This window comes from Trichechus manatus, unplaced genomic scaffold (assembly GCF_000243295.1).
Source record: "Trichechus manatus latirostris isolate Lorelei unplaced genomic scaffold, TriManLat1.0 scaffold00250, whole genome shotgun sequence".
Taxonomy (NCBI): Eukaryota; Metazoa; Chordata; class Mammalia; order Sirenia; family Trichechidae; genus Trichechus; species Trichechus manatus.
This window is the reverse complement of record NW_004444186.1, coordinates 2,160,914-2,180,457: the sequence shown is the minus strand read 5'-3', so window position 1 is coordinate 2,180,457 and position 19,544 is coordinate 2,160,914. Positions and strand designations below refer to the sequence as shown.

General features: G+C 41.4%; 1 protein-coding gene across 1 annotated transcript in view; it reads left to right on the top strand.

Annotated features, from left to right (window-relative positions):
• Window positions 1–9,023: 9,023 nt before the first annotated feature.
• The window catches only part of RPRD2 (regulation of nuclear pre-mRNA domain containing 2), a 107,437-nt gene continuing 96,916 nt past the window's right edge, over window positions 9,024–19,544 (top strand). Inside the window, 1 exon segment of the mRNA XM_023724614.1 lies at window positions 9,024–9,383. Within this exon segment, the coding sequence (XP_023580382.1) occupies window positions 9,179–9,383 (205 nt within the window). The 5' untranslated portion in view covers window positions 9,024–9,178.

Below are 19,544 nucleotides of genomic sequence, written 5' to 3'. Positions count from 1 at the left end.
TTGCCAAGACCATAATTCAAACACAAATTCTTCCTTGGTCTTCCTTATTCGCTGTCTAGCTTTCACATGCATATGAGGCAATTAAAAATATCATGGCTTGAGTCAGGTGCACCTTAGTCCTCAAAGTGACATCTTTGCTTTTCAACACTTTAAAGAGGTCTTTTGCAGCAGATTGGCCCAATCCTTTGATTTTTTGACTGCTGCTTCCATGAGCGTTGATTGTGGATCCAAGTAAAATGAAGTCCTTGACAACTTCAGTCTTTTCTCCGTTTATCATGATGTTGTTTATTGGTCCAGGTGTGAGGATTTTTGTTTTCTTTATGTGGAGGTGTAATCCATACTGAAGGCTGTAGTCTTTGATTTTCCATCAGTAAGTGCTTCAAGTCCTCTTAACTTTCAGCAAGCAAGGTTGTGTCATCTGCATAACGCAGGTTGTCAATGAGTCTTCCACCAATGCTGATGGTACATTCTTCACATAATCCAGATTCTCAGATTATTTGCTCAGCATACAGATTGAATAAGTATGAAGTATGGGGAAAGACTACAACCCTGACACACACCTTTCCTGACTTTTAAACATGCAGTATCCCCTTTTTCTGTTCAAAAGACTGCCTCTTGGCTGTATTTCCAAGCTGTAAGAACTGAAAAAATTCAAGACTCAAGCTACAATTTTGAAGGATTCTATGGACCAAATATTGAACGATGTAAAAAGCATCATAAGAAGATGGAAGGAATACACAAAGTCACTGTATCAAAAGTAATTGGTTGACATTCAACCATTTCAGGAGGTAGCATATGATCAAGAACCGATGGTATTGAAGGAAGAAGTCCAAGCTGCACTGAAGGCACTGGTGAAAAACAAGATTCCAGGAATTAACAGAATACCAATTGAGATGTTTCAACAAACAGATGCAGCACTGGAGGTGCTCAGTCGTCTATGCCAAGAAATTTGGAAGACAGCTACCTGGCGAACTGACTGGAAGAGATCCATGTTTTTGCCCATTCCAAAGAAGGTAATCCAACATAATGCAGAAATTATCAAACCATATCATTACACCCATATTCACTGCAGCATTGTTCACAATAGTAAAAAGATGGAAACAACCTAGGTGCCCATCAACAGACAAATGGCCCATCAACAGACAAATGGATAAGTAAATTATGGTACATACACACAATGAAATACTACTCAATGATAAAGAACAATGATGAATCTGCAAAACATCTCACAACACGGATGAATCTGGAGGGCATTATGCCAAGTGAAATTATTCAGTCACAAATATTGTATGAAACCACTATTATAAGAACTCAAGAAAAGGTTTAAACACAGAAGAAAACATTCTTTGATGGTTACGAGGGTAGGGAGGGAGGGAGCGGCAGGGGAAGACAAGAATTATCTTAGGTGAAGGGAAGGACAATACACAGTACAGGGGAAATCAGTACAACTGGACCACAGCAAAAGCTAAGAAGTTTCCTGAATACAACCAAACACTTTGAGGGACAGAGTAGCTGGGGCTGGGGCCTGGGGACCAAGACTTGGGGGGACATCTAGGTCAACTGGCATAACAAAGTTTATCAAGAATATGTTCTGTATCCCACTTTGGTGAGTGGTGTCTGGGGTCTTAAAAGCTAGCAAGCGGCCATCTAAGATGCATCAATTGGTCCCAACCCCCCTGGAGCAAAGGCGAATGAAGAACACCAAAGACACAAGGAAAATATTAGCCCAAGAGACTAAAGGGCCACATAAACCAGAGACTCCAACAGCCTGAGTGCAGAAGAACTAGATGGTGCCTGGCTATCAGCAATGACTGCCCTGACAGGGAACACAACAGAGAGTCCTGGATGGTGCAGGAGAAAAATGAGGAGCAGAACTCAAATTCACATTAAGAAAACAGACTTAATGGTCTGACAGAGCCTGGAGGAACCCCCAAAACTATGGCCACCTGGACGCTCTGTTATCCCAGAACTAAATACTCTTCAGACAAAGATGAGACAGGAGTATAAAACAAAAAATAATATATGTGAGGAGGGTGCTCCTTAGTTCAATCAGGTACATAAGACCAAAGGCACGTCTCCTGTCTGGAGGCAGGATGAGTAGGCAGGAAGGGACAAGAACTGGTTGAATGGACACAAGAAACCTGGGGTGGAAAGGGGTATGTGCTGTCACATTGTGGGGATTGCAACTAATGTCACATAACAATGTTTATAAATTTTTGTATGACAAATTAACTTTAGCTGTAAACTTACCTAAAGCACAACTGTATATACATATATATATATATTTGTTTTATGTTTTATTTATATATATATGTATATACAGTTGTTAGGTGCCATTGAGTTTGTTCTGACTCATGGCAACCCTATGTACAACAGAACAAAACACTACCCAGTCGTGCGCCATCCTCACAGTCGTCGTTATGCTTAAGCCCATTGTTGCAGCCACTGTGTCAATCCATCTCCTGGAGGGTCTTCTTCTTTTTTGCTGACCGTCTACTTTACCAAGAATGATGTCCTTCTCCAGGGACTGATCCCTCCTGATAACATGTCCAACGTATGTGAGACATTTTTGCTTCTAAGGAGCATTCTGGCTGTACTTTTTCCAAGACAGATTTGTTCATTCTTTTGGCAGTTCATGGTATATTCAATATTATTTGCCAACACCACAGTTCAAAGGCGTCAATTCTTCTTTGGTCTTCCTTAACCATTGTCCAGCTTTTGAATGCATATGAGGCGATTGAAAACACCATGGGTTGGGTCACGAACACCTTAGTCTTGAAGGTGACACCTTTGCTTTTCAACACTTTAAAGAGGTCCTTTGCAGCAGATTGCCCAATGCAATGCGTCTTTTGATTTCTTGACTGCTGCTTCCATGGGTGTTGATTGTGGATCCACGTAAAATGAAATCCTAGACAACTTCAGTCTTTTCTCCATTTATCATGATGTTGCTTATTGGTCCAGTTGTGAGGATCTTTGTTCTCTTTATGTTGAGGTGTAATCCCTACTGAAGGCTGCAGTCTTTGATCGTCGTTAAGTGCTTCAAGTCCTCTTAATTTTCAGCAAGCAAGGTTGTGTCATCTGCATAATGCAGGCTGTTAATGAGTCTTCCTCCAATCCTGATGCCTCGTTCTTCTTCATATAGTCCAGTTTCTCATACTGTTTGCTCATACAGACTGAATAGGTATAGTGAAAGGATACAACCCTGACACACACCTTTCCTGACTTTAAACCGCTCAGTATCCCCTCGTTCTGTTTGAACAACTGCCTCTTGATCTAGGTACAGGTTCCTCCTGAGCACAATTAAATGTTCCGGTTAACTATATATATATATATAATTAATATCGGAGCCCTGGTGGCACAGTGGTTAAGAGCTTGGCTGCTAACCAAAAGGTCAGCAGTTCGAATCCACCAGTTGCTCCTTGAAATCCCTATGGGTCAGTGTGAGTTGGAATCGACTCAATGGCAACAGGGTGGTTTAGTTTTGGTTTACTGTCATGGATTGAATTGTATCCCCCAAAATAACTGTCAACTTGGCTGAGTCATGATTCCCAGTATTGTATGATTGTGTACCATTCTGTAAATCTGATGTGATTTCCTTATGTGTTGTAAACTCTATTACTGTGATGAGGTTATATGTGATTTCCTTACGTGTTGTAAACTCTATCACTATCATGAGGTTATACAAGATTGGATAGTGTCTTAAGCCAGTCTCTTTTCAGATATAAAAGAACTAAGCAGAGACACATGGGAACCTCATACCACCAAGAAAGCAGTGCCAGGAGCAGAACTCGTCCTTTGGACCTGAGGTTCCTGCGCTGAGATGCTCCCAGACCAAAGGAAGACTGATGCATCACAAGGACCTTCCTCCACAGCAGACAGAGAAAGCCTTCTCCTGGAGCTGGCACCCTGAATTTGGACTTGTAGCCTACTGGACGGTGAGAGAATAAACTTCTCTTTGTTAAAGCGGTCCACTTGTGGTATTTCTGTTAGAGCAGGACTAGATGACTAAGACATTTATCATTAATATCCAACACAAGTAGAATTTTGCTGAAGATAATTCAAAAACGGTAGCAGCGGTACATCGACAGAGAAATGCCCGAAATTCAAGGCGGATTCAGAAGAGGATGTGGAATGAGGGATATCATTGCTGATGTCAGATGGATCTTGGCTGAAAGCAGAGAATACCAGAAAGATGTTTACCTGTGTTTTATTTACTATGTGAAGGCATTCGACTGTGTGGATCATATGAAATTATGGATAACCTTGTAAAGAATGGGAATTCCAGAACACTTAATTGTGCTCTTGGGGAAAATGCAGTATAAAGATCTTAGTACCTGTCTTAGTTATCTAGTGCCACCATAACAGAAATACCACAAGTGGATGCCTTTGAGAAAGAGAGATTTATTCTTTTACAGTCTAGGAGGTTAACAGTCTGTATTCAGGGTACCAACTCCAGGGGAAGGCTCTCTCTCTTTGTTGGCTCTGGGGGAAGGTGTTTGTAATCAATCTTTCCCTGATACAGGAGCTTCTCAGCACAGGAACCCTGGGTCGAAAGGATGCGTTCTGCTCCCAGCGCTGCTTTCTTGGTGGTATGATGTTCCCCTGTCTCTCGGCTGGCTTCTGTCTCTTATATCTCAAAAGAGATTGACTTAAGACACAACCTACTCTTATAGGTTGAGTCCTGCCTCATTAACATAACTGCCTCTAATCCTGCCTCATTCACATCATAGAGGTAGGATTTACAATACATAGGGAAATCACATCAGGTGACAAAATGTTGGACAATCACACGATACTTGGAATCATGGCCTAGCCAAGTTGGCATAGATTTTTTTTGGGACACAATTCAATCCATCACATTCCACCCTTTGGCTCTCTAAAATTTATGTCCTTGCCACATGTAAAACATATTTACCCCATCATATCATAGCAAAAGTCTTAAGTCAACTCTGAGTCCAAAATTCAAAAAGTCATCCTCTGTGAAATCTAAAATACAAGTTATCTCCTTCCAAAGTACAGTGGTGGAACAGGCACAAGCTAGACATTTGCATCACAAATGGGAGAAAATGGAGGGAAAGAAGGGATAACAGGCACCAAGCAAGTCAGCAGAACACATTACATTACCCCTCAAGGCTTGAAAATAATTCTCTGTTCTCTGAGACCATTTAGACAATGGCCCTGCCGTCTACACTCTAGGTATTAGCAACACTCTCAGCATTCTGAGTGGAGGTCCCTTGGCCCTGGGCTTCAGCTTTGCCTTCCAGGCCCACTGGAACAGCAACTCTGCTCCCTCGAATTTGGGTGGCTCCATTCTCCTAGTCCATCTGAGTGGCAACTCCACCCTTTTGTGACCCCAAATGCCGCAGCCCTACCCTCTGAGACTGAGGCAGTTCTGCTTCTTATGTTCCTTGTCTCTTCAGCTTCTGCTTCCTTGGCCTCTCAGCCCCTTGAGCCTCTCTGCTCGAGTCTGCCCTGCTGGGGCAAGTGTTCCAAAACTCTTTAGCTCCACTGATAAGTTCCTGGAGACACCCCACTCTGCCAAGAAGCCTCCTTCACAAAGGCACTCAGCTCTCTAGCTTGCTCCATGGGTCAGCTCCAGTGTTGTCTCGTGCTGGTGTCCTGGTTCTGCTGTTGCCGTTTCTCTGCTGCTGCTTCTCCTGTCTGCGCCATCTCCAGTGTAACAGCTCTCCTTACTTCCTTCTAAGTCCTACCAGAATTGTCTTTGATGTCCATAATTCCACCAACAGTCTGTTCAAGGCAACCTAGGCTTTTACTATTAGGCACTTTAAAACTCTTCCAGCATCTATCCATTCACAGTTTTAAAACTGATTCCACATTTTAGGTATCTGTTAGATCACCCCACTCTCTCGGTACCAAATTCTGTCTTAGTTATCTAGTGCTGCTATAACAGAAATACCAAAAGTGGATGGCTTTAACAAACAAATTTATTGTCTCACAGTCTAGGAGGCTAGAAGTCCATATTCAGGGTGCCAGCTCCAGGGGAAGGCTCTCTCTCTGTCAGCTTTGGGGGTAGATCCTTGTCATCAATCTTCTCCTGCTCTAAGAACTTCTTAGCTCAGGAACCCTGGGTCCAAAGGATGTGCTCTGCTCCCAGTGCGGTTTTCTTGGTGGTATGAGGTTTCCCTATCTCTCTGCTGGCTTCTCTCTGTGGTATCTCAAAAGAGACTGATTTAAGACAAAACCTAATCTTGTAGGTTGAGTCCTGCCTCATTAACATAACTGCCTCTAATCCTGCCTCATTAACATCATAGAGGTAGGATTTACAACACATAGGGAAATCACATCAGATGACAAAATGTTGGACAATCACATAACACTGGGAATCATAGCCTAGCCAAGTTGACACACATTTTGGGGGGACACAGTTCAATCCATGATGGTATCCTAAATCCACTAAAAATTTTATAATCCAATTCACCTCATTCCACTGAAATGGCATACACCTCTTTTGCGTTCAATCTTTAATATTATAGTCACATTTAAAAACAAGTTACATCATGGATAGCTAAAACACACACACACACATATAAGCAGAGAAAGGGGCACCACAGATTATCAATGTTTAGGGCTCTCATGTGCCTTAATCTGTCCCTGATGGTGAAGAAGTATTTAATGGTTACTGAGGTAGCATTAAAAAAGTAACTCCTGAAAATTTGACTCTTTACCCATTTGTAGCTATGAGACCTCTTGAAACCAAAATCAAGGAAGCACACAGGCTTTTTCATTAAATTATGAGGAAATGGGTTAGTTACTGACTACCCTTTTGCACCCCCAAAACACAAATTTACAATGTTGCAGAGAATTTCCTGGTGAAAAAAAAAGTCAATACTTTTGCACTTTGGATGAGGCTTTTATGGTTAATTTTTGGGCTAGCGGGTAATAGAAACCCCTTAAAATCAAAGTAAGATGCCTGTTGTAATTTTTTTCTTTCTCACCAAGTCCCAGCGGGAAGGGATTTTGTCTGGTTTGCTCTCTGCATCTAGAACAATGCTTGGCACAAAGATGTGCACAACTTTTTGTTGAATTAATGAATACCCCCTTAAAAAACCCATTGCTGTTGAGTCAATCCTGTTTCAAAGCAAACCTATAAGACAGAATAGAACTGTCCCATAGGGTTTCCAAGTAGCGGCTGGTGGATTGAAACTGCTGACCTTTTGCTTAGTACTATGCCACCAAGGCTCCAAATTAATTTTAGTTTAGATATGATGAGTTGGAATCGACTGGATGGCATCTGGTTGTTTTGTTTTTTTTTTTAGATATGGATTGGAGGAGCCCTGGTTGCTGAGTGGTTAAAGTGCTGAGCTGGTCACCAGCTGGTTCAAACCCACCAGCCTGCTTCATGGCAGAATATGTGGCAGTCTGCTTCTGTAAAGATTTACAGACTTGGAAACCCTGAGGCAGTTCTCCTCTGTCCTATATGGTCGCTATGAGGTGGAATCAACTGGATGTCAATGGGTTTTTTTTTTGTTTGTTTAAATATGAGTTTAACAGATTCCCCGCCTCAAGAAACATGAGAGTCTAGTGGGGAGACATACTAAGAATTAAAACACAGTAATTGCATATCTTCAGTGGGAACATAAAAACCAGTGGCCCTTAAATCTACTCCAACTCACTCATGTGCTCCATTTGGTTTTCAATGGCTGATTTTTCAGTAGATTGCCAGGCCTTTTCTTTGAAGGTGCCTCTGGGTGGACTCAAACCTCCAACCTATTAGAAGCTGAGCTCGTTGACTATTTGCAGCACCCACGAACTCCAGTGGAAACAGGAGGCCCCGCTCTGCTCAGAGAAGTTCACATTGGCAGAGGCAACGGAATGGATATTCTAGAGGCAACGGAATGGATATTCTGAGGTTGTTCTACTCGATAAAAAAGACTTTCTAAGGTTCTCGAAAACTATGTTATCATGCAATTGTGAGACTGTATTATAACCGGCGGAAAGTGAGGTCACGTCCTTTATTCTTTCCTCGTTTCAAAAACTTTAGGGGGAAAATATTTCCTTTCACGTCATTCTTCCTACAATCCAAACGGTCAAGCGGCTGTGAACGGTATAGCCCAAGGGGAGCGTGAAACATCTTTTGCTCTAGGAGATGGCGAACTGAACGCTCGCTGAAGATGGCGCATGCGCCTCATGTGAGGCGCTGCAAGATGGCTGCCAATCACTTTGCTCTGTGTCGTTGCTCCGTGGAGTCAGCAGAGGCGGGGGCTGCAACTGCCAGATAATAACAGTAGCTGTCGAGCGGTGAGAGCCCTGTTCTGTGAGCTGAAGTGCCTCGAGAAACTATCCCTCCAAGGAGCAAAAGAGGGGAGGAGTGGTGCACCCCTTCCCCCAAGCCTCCCCTTAACTTAACCAACTCCCTTCACGCTTCCCTCCCGCTTTTTGCTCCGTGCCCGCTCGCTTACGCGCTGATCTGCTGCGCAGGCGCACAAATACTCGCAGCGTCTCCTTGGCCTTTGGTGCTTGCGGGCTATTGCGCGCGCTTCTCCTTCTTCTCCTTTGATTGGTCAGATTGCCCCGCCATCACTTCTGCTGTTTTCTAGGTTGAGAAGGAAACGGGGGAGTAGGGGCGGGGCCAAGTAGCGCGTGCGCGGTACTGTTGCTGTTCCTTTGCTGCTGCTGTTGCGTTGCAAAAAAAATCCTGACTAGGTAGCCTCGGGCTTTTTCTGTGCTTGGGGATCTAAAGGAGAAAGGTTTCTCCAGCTGAGAGGGGGCAGTCGGGTAGTGTTAAATTTGAGAGATTAACGCCCGCCCATACTCTGCAGGATTATGGGGATCGGGGTGGGGAAGGTCCTCAGTGTTGAGAGCCGAAGGATATAAAACGTTTAGTTTCGCGGGCAGCCGTTTTGAAAGGTTCGCAGGGCCTGTTTTCTGCCTAATTCTTCCGTGATTACTGACTGGTTTATAAACACGACCCCTTGAACAATACTGATAAACCTTGGAAACCTGCAGCCCCTCCTTGCAGCGTGTGCGAGCCGCAAGCGTGCCCAGCAGCTGGTCCTCCGGCCCGTCCCTCCGGGAGAGCCCTGCGCGTGCAGCGTCCCCACCCCCGGCCTCCCTCCCCACCTACGGCCCTCACGCACTCGCAGTGATTGTTTGGCCCGCTCCCGCCGCCGCCGCCGCCGCCGCCGGAGGAGCAGCAGCGCTTGTGCAAACCGGGAAGATGGCGGCCGGCGGCGGCGGAGGCAGCAGTAAGGCCTCCTCCTCGTCGGCCTCTTCGGCAGGGGCTCTGGAGTCCTCGTTGGATCGAAAATTCCAGTCGGTAACCAACACCATGGAATCCATTCAAGGCTTGTCGTCTTGGTGTATAGAGAATAAGAAACACCACAGTACTATCGTCTACCACTGGATGAAGTGGCTCCGGAGATGTGAGTGTTGGGGGTGACTGGAAGGGAGGCTGGGGACATGGAGGGAAATTCTCCTGCCCGAAACGCTGGGGCTCTTCCCACCGAGCCGCTGCGCTCGCTTGGGGTTCACGTTCAAGCTTTGACCCGAGTGTTCCCCAGCGCAGACTCCATGCCTGGCCAGGGTTTTCCTCAACTGCAGGAGGCTCGTTTCTTGGGTTTTTTAGCTGCTGGCTTGGTGTGACCTTGGGCTGTTGGGCCCAGATCCGTGGAGATTTCCGTCTTCTTTCAGATCTTTGTAAGGTGTGCCGTTGACTTTCCTGAACCTTCACGGAAATTGTCGCGTCCGTTTATTTCTTGTAGGCCTTGACGTGTTCATAATTCTGGGTTTTTTGATTAGAGAAGAGGGATGGTTTGAGCAGTCGTAAATTCACCTACTTCACGGTAATCTGTTGGACTACTCTGTTTTCCTGTGACCTAAAACTTGTGATGTGTGGTAAGGAAGGCCTTACCTGCTCGAATGGTAAGAAAACCCCGCATGAGCTCCAGAGAGGGCTGAGGTGACCACCTAGGAAGTTTCCCTTTACCTGTGGATGTTTGCTTCAGTAGCTAAAACACGGGCTTTGATACTGCACAGAAGCAACTACCATGCTAGAGTCGGTATCATCACTGATATCTGAAAATGTAAAGCTGATCCAGCTACTTTTTATTATTCTTAAATTCCTTTTTTAAAACAGAGATTAATTTCATAACTAATCAGAACAGGGTATGTGCTTTTTGAGTATATAGTACTTTTTTTTTTTCAGTTAACACTTTTTTTGTCGTCATTGTGGAGTTTTTTCCACTTTGCTGCTTTACTACAGAAAAGAGGTCTATTAAACTGTCAGGAAGCATGGATTGTTTGCAGGAGATTTGAAATCTTACAGGAGGGAGGTGTGGAGAAGTCCCTGTTGCTTCCTGTTGAGAAGAGAGCATTAACCCTAACTCCATGTATATCCATTTGAATTTTAGATCTTTTATTACTTCCTGTTGATGCCTTGTCGCCAGTGGGGTCCATCATCCACTTATTTTTGCCCCTGTAGTGTTTTGATTTGTGTTTACCTTTCAAGGAACAGATGGATAAAGCTTGCAAAATTAGAGGCCACACACTTGTAACCATTTGTTTAAGGTTATTGTTGGGAGAGAGATTTTGTGGTTCTTGGACTAATAATGCTGAACAATTAGTAGAGGCAAGACAGAGCTACCTACCTGTGCTTACCAATAGCACATGTATAGCTACTCTCCTGTCAATAGGTGAAATTAGAACATGCAGTATCAAGTAAAGATAGTCTTGGTCGCAATCATCAAAGAGTCACATATTGAGTGTCTGCTATGTGCTGAGCCCTTTATTGTCATTTAGTATAGACATCTATCTCATTGTTCCTTAAAATAACCCTGAGAAGTAGATTTTTTAATCACTAATTGAAAGATGAGGAAACTAAGGCTCAGAAATGTTAAGTTGCTTAAGGTTACACAGTAAAAATGGTAGGGTCAGGATTTGACTCTTTGCATCCTGTCAGATGACAGTGGTCACATTTAACTTTGTAAAAGTGTTTTCGCCACTGTTTTTTAATAATCGTGGTGCATTAATATACCTGGTACAGCAGTGGTAGCTATAGTGCTGATGTGAGCCTGAGAACATATTTTCCATCCTGTTGTAGAACATCTTTACTAAGTTACACACGCATTGAACGGTTCTTACCTTTGGGCTCTGGTGCGTTCACTGTGTGGTTACAGCATTTGCAAGAATAAGTTGGTCCCCATCCCTGTTCTGTGGGATCACCAGTGACAATTACAAGATTTTTTTCTAGTCAGCAATAATGAGATACACTGCAGCCAGAGTTTTTCTGCCTGTGCTGTTGTTGATATTGTGCTTGAGCTCGTTTCCTTTCTTGATATCTTAAGAGTGAAAGATGATTAATCTGGAAGGCAGTCATTCATTTGAAGTGCATTCTGTATAGTTTATATAGTTAAATGCTTTTGGCTTTATAAAATTCTGTGTTTTCCTCGTAGGGTGGAATTTAACTTTCTAAAATGGTTACTTTATCGGGTAGTTTATAGTGGTTTTGTATTTACATTTAGTGAGCATCATCTATCTCATTTAATTAAAGCCTCTTGAGAGAAATATTCTCAGGAGTGGCAAAAGGGCTGAGAGAAAATAATTTATGCACTGGGCCTCATTTTCATTGAAGTTTATATTTCATTTACAGTTGGATTTGTTTTAGTTTGAGTCTGGTTTCTAAGTCAACTTTAGGCAAAATTGTGAAGTAGGTATTTTTGGCATTCCCAGCCTTTCTGTCCATTTTCCTGATGTTACTTTATCTTCTCATTTTTTCCTTCTGACATCCATTATTTAATAATTTATATTTAGACCTCAATGTGAATTTCAGTAACTGTGTTAACTCTTCGGGAGATATTTGCATTTTATCCTTTATTTCATAATGTGTAATAAGAGACTTTTGTTAACTTTGAAGGAAATAATTTAGAGAAGGCCAGTAGTCTCCCTGAAGTTATACTTGATGGTGGGTTCTACTGATTTTATTCAGGCTACTTTTAATTTGCTTGGCTGAAGTATTCATTACCATTATTTTCTACAAAGATCTTTCTGTAGCATAAACAGATGTTATTCCTATGCTTTAAAATTCTCCAGTGATGTCCCATTGCAACAGGGTTAAAATCCAAACTTCTTTTACCAGAGTCTGCAAGATCCTACACTTCAGGCTTCTTCAACTCCTGCCTTATTCAGATCTGAGCTCAGATAACATCGCCTCAGAGAGGCCTTCCCTGTTCACCTTATTTCAAGTGGTCTGTTCAGTTGCTCTTTATTACATCACCTTATTTTCAGTATATGAAATTATCTTATTTGTTTACATTTTTATTGGTTGTCTTTCCCCACTGTATGTCTTGTTCACTGCTGTATCCTCAAGCAACTGGAATAGTGCTTGGCACACAGTATGCAGTCAGTAAATATTTGCCAACATGATTTTGATAAAATAGTTAATCAAGAACTTGAAAAACAGAATTGTTTTAATTTCTGCTTATTGGAAGGAGACATTTATAATTTAGTGAAAGAAATGATTGGCATGCTTGTCAGCAGGTTCAGGATATGGCTTTTATATGGACTTGATGTATAACTTGACAAGGTTATCGTTTCTATACTTCTTTCCTCCCTCTCATTTTTATTGTACAGTGGAAATCATTATGAATTAGAATTAGACGTAGGTTCAGATCTTAACTCCATCACTTAATACCTGAGTGATACTATATCTGATTTATGTAAGCCTCATTTATGAGTAAACATAATAGTTATATCTCATAGGATTGCTTTCTAGATTATAGAAGATAGTGCACATACTTTAACATAGGGCACATACAAAGCATTCACATTATTATTTATAATGTCAATGATGATGATGTGGATAAAGGTGGTCTTAAGATCCTGAGTATTTAAAATAATTATAGAAGAACTTTGTTTTGGGTACCTGTACCCGTTGCCGTTGAGTGGGTTCCGACTTATAGTGACCCTGTAGGACAGAGTAGAACTGCCTCATAGAGTCCTAGGAGCGACTGGTGGATTCAAACTGCTGACCTTTTGGTTAGCAGCTGAGCTCTTAACCACTACACCACCAGGCCTCCTGTTTTGGGTACAGTGCTGGAAATTACGTTCCCAGTCAGTAGCGAATGAATTGGACCAATGTCTCTGTTACGAATTAGCAGATGCCCTGAAGGGCTAGTAGGATAAAATGGAAAATGACATGTTCATAATACCTCCATTTTGTCTTGTTTCTAACCATTGAATGGGTTGATCTGTTTTAGAAGATTGTATGAGAATTTAAGTGAGTTTTTGAAGGGAAAAAAAAAGTAAACATCGAGTGGATTCCAATTCATGTCGTCCCACGTGTGTCAGAGTAGAACTGTATTCCATAGGATTTTCAACGGGTGGTTTTTCAGAAGTAGATAGCCAGGCATTTCTTCCAAGTTTGAAGGAAAGGAAGAGGGGAGTAAAGAAAAATTGTTGTTGTGTGCTGTGGAGTCGATTTCAACTCATAGCGACCCATGTGACAGAGTAGAACTGCCCCATAGGGTTTTCTTGGCTGTAATCTTACGGGAGCAGATCGCCAGGTCTTTTCTCCTGTGGAGCCACTGGGTGGGTTTGAACTGCTAATGTTTCAGTTAGCAGCTGAGCACTTAACGCTCTGTGCCACCAGGGCAAAAAGGAAAGTAGAAGGGTAATTGCTAATCCGTTATAGAGCAGAAAATCTGTTAAGATTTCCCTCCACCTCTTTTTGGTAGAAACTTCAAATACATACAGAAATAGAAAAGTAATGATACCCCATTTTCTAGTGATTATACCACTTCGGTAGTTACCAACTTCATGGACAATCTGTTTTCATCTACCCCTACATTCTGCCCCCACCCCATTACTTTGAAGCAAATCTCAGTACAATCTGGTATTTTTTTCACGAGAGAGAAATCTGGACTAGGAAAAATAGTTCTTCATACAGGATTTATTTGTTGTAGAGAATTTGCAAAGTGCGTTACCATTTTTGATCTATGACAATGGCTTTGGAACTCAGTTTGGAACTCAGGATCCTTAGGTGGACCATGAAGGTGGTAGTAATTTTACAGCTAATTTTTATTGAGCACTTACTACGTGCTGGGCACTGTTCTAGTCATTTTACATGTATTAATTCATTTAATCCTCGCAACAACTCTGTGAAGTATTATTATGATCCCCATTTTACAGATGAGGAAACAGAGGCACCAGGCGGTTAAGTAACTTGCTCATGGTTGCATTGGTGGAGCAAACCCATGCATTCTGGATCTAGAGTGTGTGCATTCTTAGCCACTATACTGTGCAGCTTCTCTTACTCATAAACTGTTTTCTACAGTGCAGAGAACTTGGGTAACTATTGAGATATAATTCACAAATATAAATTTTAATCCATTTAAAGTGTACAATTCATTTGTTTTAGTGTATTCACGGAGTTGTGCAACGATCACCACAGAGTGTCTATTTAGTGTATAGACTGTGTTTAGAGCCGTGAGGCTGAAGGAGATCAACTAGGGAGTAAGCAGTTAAAGAAGTAAGGTAGTAAGTTAGGGTACTAAGCGTAGCTAGAGAAGAGGTCCAGAGAGAAGGCTTTGGGACCTTCTGGTGTTTTAGAGACCTCTTTTCTGCTTACTCTGTCTAGCATGCTCTTGGCTTAGGTTCTTTTTGAGGCCCAAGCTAAACTTTATCTCAGCTCCCCGAAGAAGTAGTCCATCCATTTTAATCTTTTGCCTATAGGCTTCATAGCACTGCTGGATTAGTTGACTGGTCGCTCTGTTACAGTTTCACAGTTGTAAAATTAATATTGCGTTATCTGTCCTCTACCTTCCCTTTGGATGCTTAGGTCACTTTTTCTTCATTCCATTGTGCTAGGTTTTTTAGAGATGTAATATTTATCATGGTTCCTGGCATTGTTTCGAAACATAGGGACTACCTTAATTATAAGGCCATAATTATTGTAATGAGAAATACTAAATAAGCCTTTTTACCTGTATTTCAAGACTTTACAAGAAAGCCATTGTGGTCTTCCTTCAGTTGCGTTGTTTGAAGCAATATGTAAAAAATAATTTTGCTATACCAGATCCCATAGAAAGTTGAACGTAGCAGATAACATTCCCATAACTCAAAGCGTGAAACGGTGTTGTTAAATTTTGCATCATTTTATGTTATCATAATATCTTAAAAGGAAAATTTCCGTGGTAGTGGAAAAATTCTGATATTAAAATTTGCTCTCTGGGAGGGGTGAGTATATTGTGTAATTTCTTAGGGAGCACGGGCTTACTGATTTTATTCTCACGATCTGGCTTCCTGCCTTCCATAAACTAATAAATAATAGATGAATCCAAACTTCTTTTCCTTGGCTTTTGTCAATCAGTTATGATCACTTTTCCCAAGTGTTTATTGTTTTATAGCAGTACTTTAAAAAGTCAAAGGGAAGATTTGGGTTAGTTGTTTTAAAATTTAAACTCTCTGAGAAGTGAGGGTGATTGAGGTTTAATGTGTAGAAGGAGCTCAGAGCCAACCAACCAAACCCATTGCCGTCCAGTCGACTGCAACTCTTAGGGACCCTATAGGACAGAGTAGATCTGCCCCATAGGGTTTCCAAGGCTGTAACCTTTACAGAAACTGTCACATCTTTCTCCCATGAAGCGGTTAGTGGGTTCAAACCGCAGACTTTTCGGTTAGCAGCTGAGCGCTCAACCACTGCACCACTGGGACTCCTAAGGAGCTCAGAAAGCTGGTAAAAATTACCTAAGAATTTAACTGTGTCGTACAAACCAGCTCGACTGAGTTTCTTGTTTGTCAAAGAAACAGAAAGTAGTTGGTGATTTGTAGAGCTTTCCAATCCCACACCCCGCCCTCTCCCCAAGTTCACTTGTAGAGCCTTGGATAACTGCGCGTTTTGTGGAGGAAGTGGAGAACCTACTCAGCTCCTTTTGTGAAAAGGCAATGATTTCATCTGTGCTTTGGAATTATTAGAGTTTTACTGGCTAAGAGAAAGATTATTTTAAAAATATCTCATTCTTATTCTTCTGTCATTTTTAAAGAAACCTTGAAATAGGGGCTCTTTGATGTAAGAAATGAAATGTTTAATACGCTGGGTTTAAATTTTACTAGCAGTTTTGATTGTGGCCTTTATTTCTCCCCTGTCTCTTCTCCTCCTTCACGCTCCAGTGATTGGTTTCAGTCACTTTCGCTTTCTAGTTGTTTGGTATCAGCACCTGAGGTGCGGAGCCCTGGCGGCGCCGTGGTTAAGGGCTGCGGCGAGCTGCGGCTGCTAACCGAGAGACGGGCAGTTCGGATTCACCAGCCGCTCCTCGGCAACCCTGTGAGGCAGTTCTGCTCTGTCCTGTGGGGTTGCTATGAATCCGAGTCGATTCGACGGCAACGGATTAGTTTGTTTTTTTTTTTTACTTGAGATATATAGTGTTTCATTGTTAGCCTTTAGTAAAAGTTGCACTGTTAGAGGAAAATAGATATTTTAGTGTTAGGAATTATAACTTAACTGTTTTTAACTTAAAAAAGACCAAGTGGGCCCTGAGCGGGTTTTGTATTCCTTTACCATCATAATAGTTTTTTAAAGTGTAGCATCATTCATTATTTTAAAATAAGGATCTCTGCGGCCAGGAGGCAGTCAGTATGGCTTGAATGATTAACAGTTCTTTTATAGTGTTTATATGTCTAAAAGAATTCAGAAAACAAATTTCAAAATACGGAAACTTTTGTAGTGGGTGCTGAAAGAGCTGAAATTATAAGGAACTTAACATTTGGTAACTAAGACAAGAATCTAACAAAATAATTGGTTCTGGGAAGTACGATACTATGAGTTCTCATATGCTGTAAGAGTTGAGAAGAGGTATCACTCTTTGGTTGTGGTAGTGTTTATAATCATAGCAGGTATCACTTTCTGAGCACACTTGCTAGATACCACGCCTGTATTACCTGTAGTAAGCATAAACTTCATTTTGTGTTTGTTTTATGTGGGCAGAGGGTGAGCGTGAGTGGGAGGAAAAAAGGACTGTAGTAGATTGAATGGCGGAGTGGTTTACACGTACTTTGTTATTATTTAGTAACGTTCTTATTAATCTTCCAGGCACTAATGTAGTTAACTTCACAAACATGTCACTAATAGACTTAGTAATAAAATAGCTAGCATTCGCTGAGTTCTTGTAATGTGATGTCATTTAATGTAACAGTTTATGAGTTAAGTACTGTATAATTTTTTATTACTAATTATAATAAAAACCCATTGCCTTTGAGTCGATTCTGACTCATAGTGACCCTATAGGACAAAATAAAACTGCCCCATACGGTTTCAAAGGCTGTAAATCTTTATGGAAGTAGACTGTCACATCTTTTCTCCATGGAGTCACATCGTTCTCCCACGGAGTGGCTGGTAGGTTGCAACCACCAACCTTTCGATTAGCAGCCAGGTGCTGTAATCATTGTGCCAGCAGGGCTCCTCTATTCGTAATACATGTGTAAAATTAACTGCACTGGTGACCGGCAAAATAATAAAGCGTTACAAATAATAATAAATGAAGTACTTGAACGCTCAGTGAGCTAAAGTGACTTGTTGAAGGCACACAGCTAGTACACAATAGATTCAGGTCGCAGCGGTCTTGACTTTGTGGTCTACACTTCACCGTTAGGCTAGACTGCTTTCCAGTCTTCAGAAGTGTGCTTGTGGTTTATAGTGCTCCGCAGGCAGTGTGGTATGGACAGTAGAGTGCTTCCCAGACAGCCTTGGGCCCGTCTACGATGGTAGTTTCACGGGACTGCGGAATTGAAAACGATTCATTAATTTACATACAGAGAGTATAAAACTGTGCTACTCTCCTCAGTAGTTTTTTTTTTTTTTTGCAAAATATTATTTTTAATAAAAATATGTATTATGGAAACAGGCTGCCACGTCATTGTCCCAAGGAATGGCTGGTGGGTTCAAACCTCCAGCCTTTTGGTTAGCAGCCAGTCGCTTTAACCACTGTGCCCCCAGGGCTCCTTTAACATGTAATGGATTGATTTTATTTTTAATGATTAATAAATAGATATTTTTAAAAATTCTTAGTTTTAATTTCTAATTTAATTTTTGGGATTTTCAGTAATTTTTAAGAGTGTTAAGAGATCCTGAATCCAAAAGATTTGAGAACTACTGCTTTATAGTATATAGAATGATCTTTATCAAGTTTCTGTAATATACACATCCATTGTCTTGCATCGTAATACTGCATATTGCCCATTGGTTTCCAGACTTTATTTTATCAACCAGTTAATTTTTTTTTATTTGTGAGATTATATTCACAACTTCTTATTTTGCCAAATACAGACATACAAATACACTACCATTTATGTTAAATTTAAATTTTATATTCTAAATTATATTTAAATTTACCTTGATGTCCACGTGTTTCAGGTCTCAACTCAAATGTTATGTCCTTAGAGGCTGGACCCTAACCTCCCTAGCCACAGAGTCCACCCCTTTCTCCCCCTGCCCATCAGTTTCTTATCACATTACCCTATTTTATTTTCTTCGTAGCTTTCTCTTTATAAGAAGTTGTGAGTTGCCTTGTTGCGTCAGCACCAGATTCAAGGCAACCCCATGCATAACAGAAGGAAACACTCACTGCCTGGTCCAGTACTGGGGATTCCATGATGGGTTGCAGATCAGATTGCTGTGATCCATAGGGTTTTTATGGGCTGATTTTTGGAAATAGATTGCCAGACGTTTCTACCCATTATAAGATAAACTACCTTGTGTATTTATTTATTTGCTTATTTACTGAGACACGTACCCCCCTCACCCCAAACTTGAATATCAGCCCATAACAGCAGGAAGTTTCTTTTGTTCTTCACTACATCCTCAGTACCTAGAAGAGGGCCTAGAACATTAAAAATGCTTAATTAATGAATCATTCTTAACTCTGACTCCAGACCACATCTTGAGGACTGCTGCTATAGAGATTATGTTAGATTTACATAGGTAGGCAGACTTACAGTATTGTATAGTGGTTAACTGGCAAAGAATATGGAGTCAAATGGACCTTATGGTTGCTAGTTAACCTCTCAACGCGTTTAAATGGGGATAATCGTAGTAAATCCCACCGTATATGATTGTTGGTAGGATTAAATAATTCTATATAAAGTGCTTTTTAACTCCCCTGACGTTTAGAAAGCTCAATAAATGATGGCGCAGTGGTTAAGAGCTCAGGCTGCTAACCAAAAGGTTTGCAGTTCAAACCACCAGCTGCTCCTTGGAATCCCTGTGGGGCAGTTCCTCTCTGTCCTGTAGGGTCACTAGGAGTCGGAATTGACTCGACGGCAATGGGTTTTTATTGTCATTTAAAAATGCAGTTATTAAATCTATCTATATATTTGTAGATATTTCTTATTACACTATGTTTCATCTAGGCTTGTCTGCTTAAGTTCTTCCAGTTCGTTCTGCATGCTGTGAAATTTTAAGGTTAATAATCTATAGGAATGAACATGGATTTTTTAGTCCTTTCTTGTTAATATTAGTGAATGCCCAGAGAACACATAACTTGGAAATTTCTATCCTGTTAGTTTTCTTAGAGATTGCCATATGCAGTATCTAT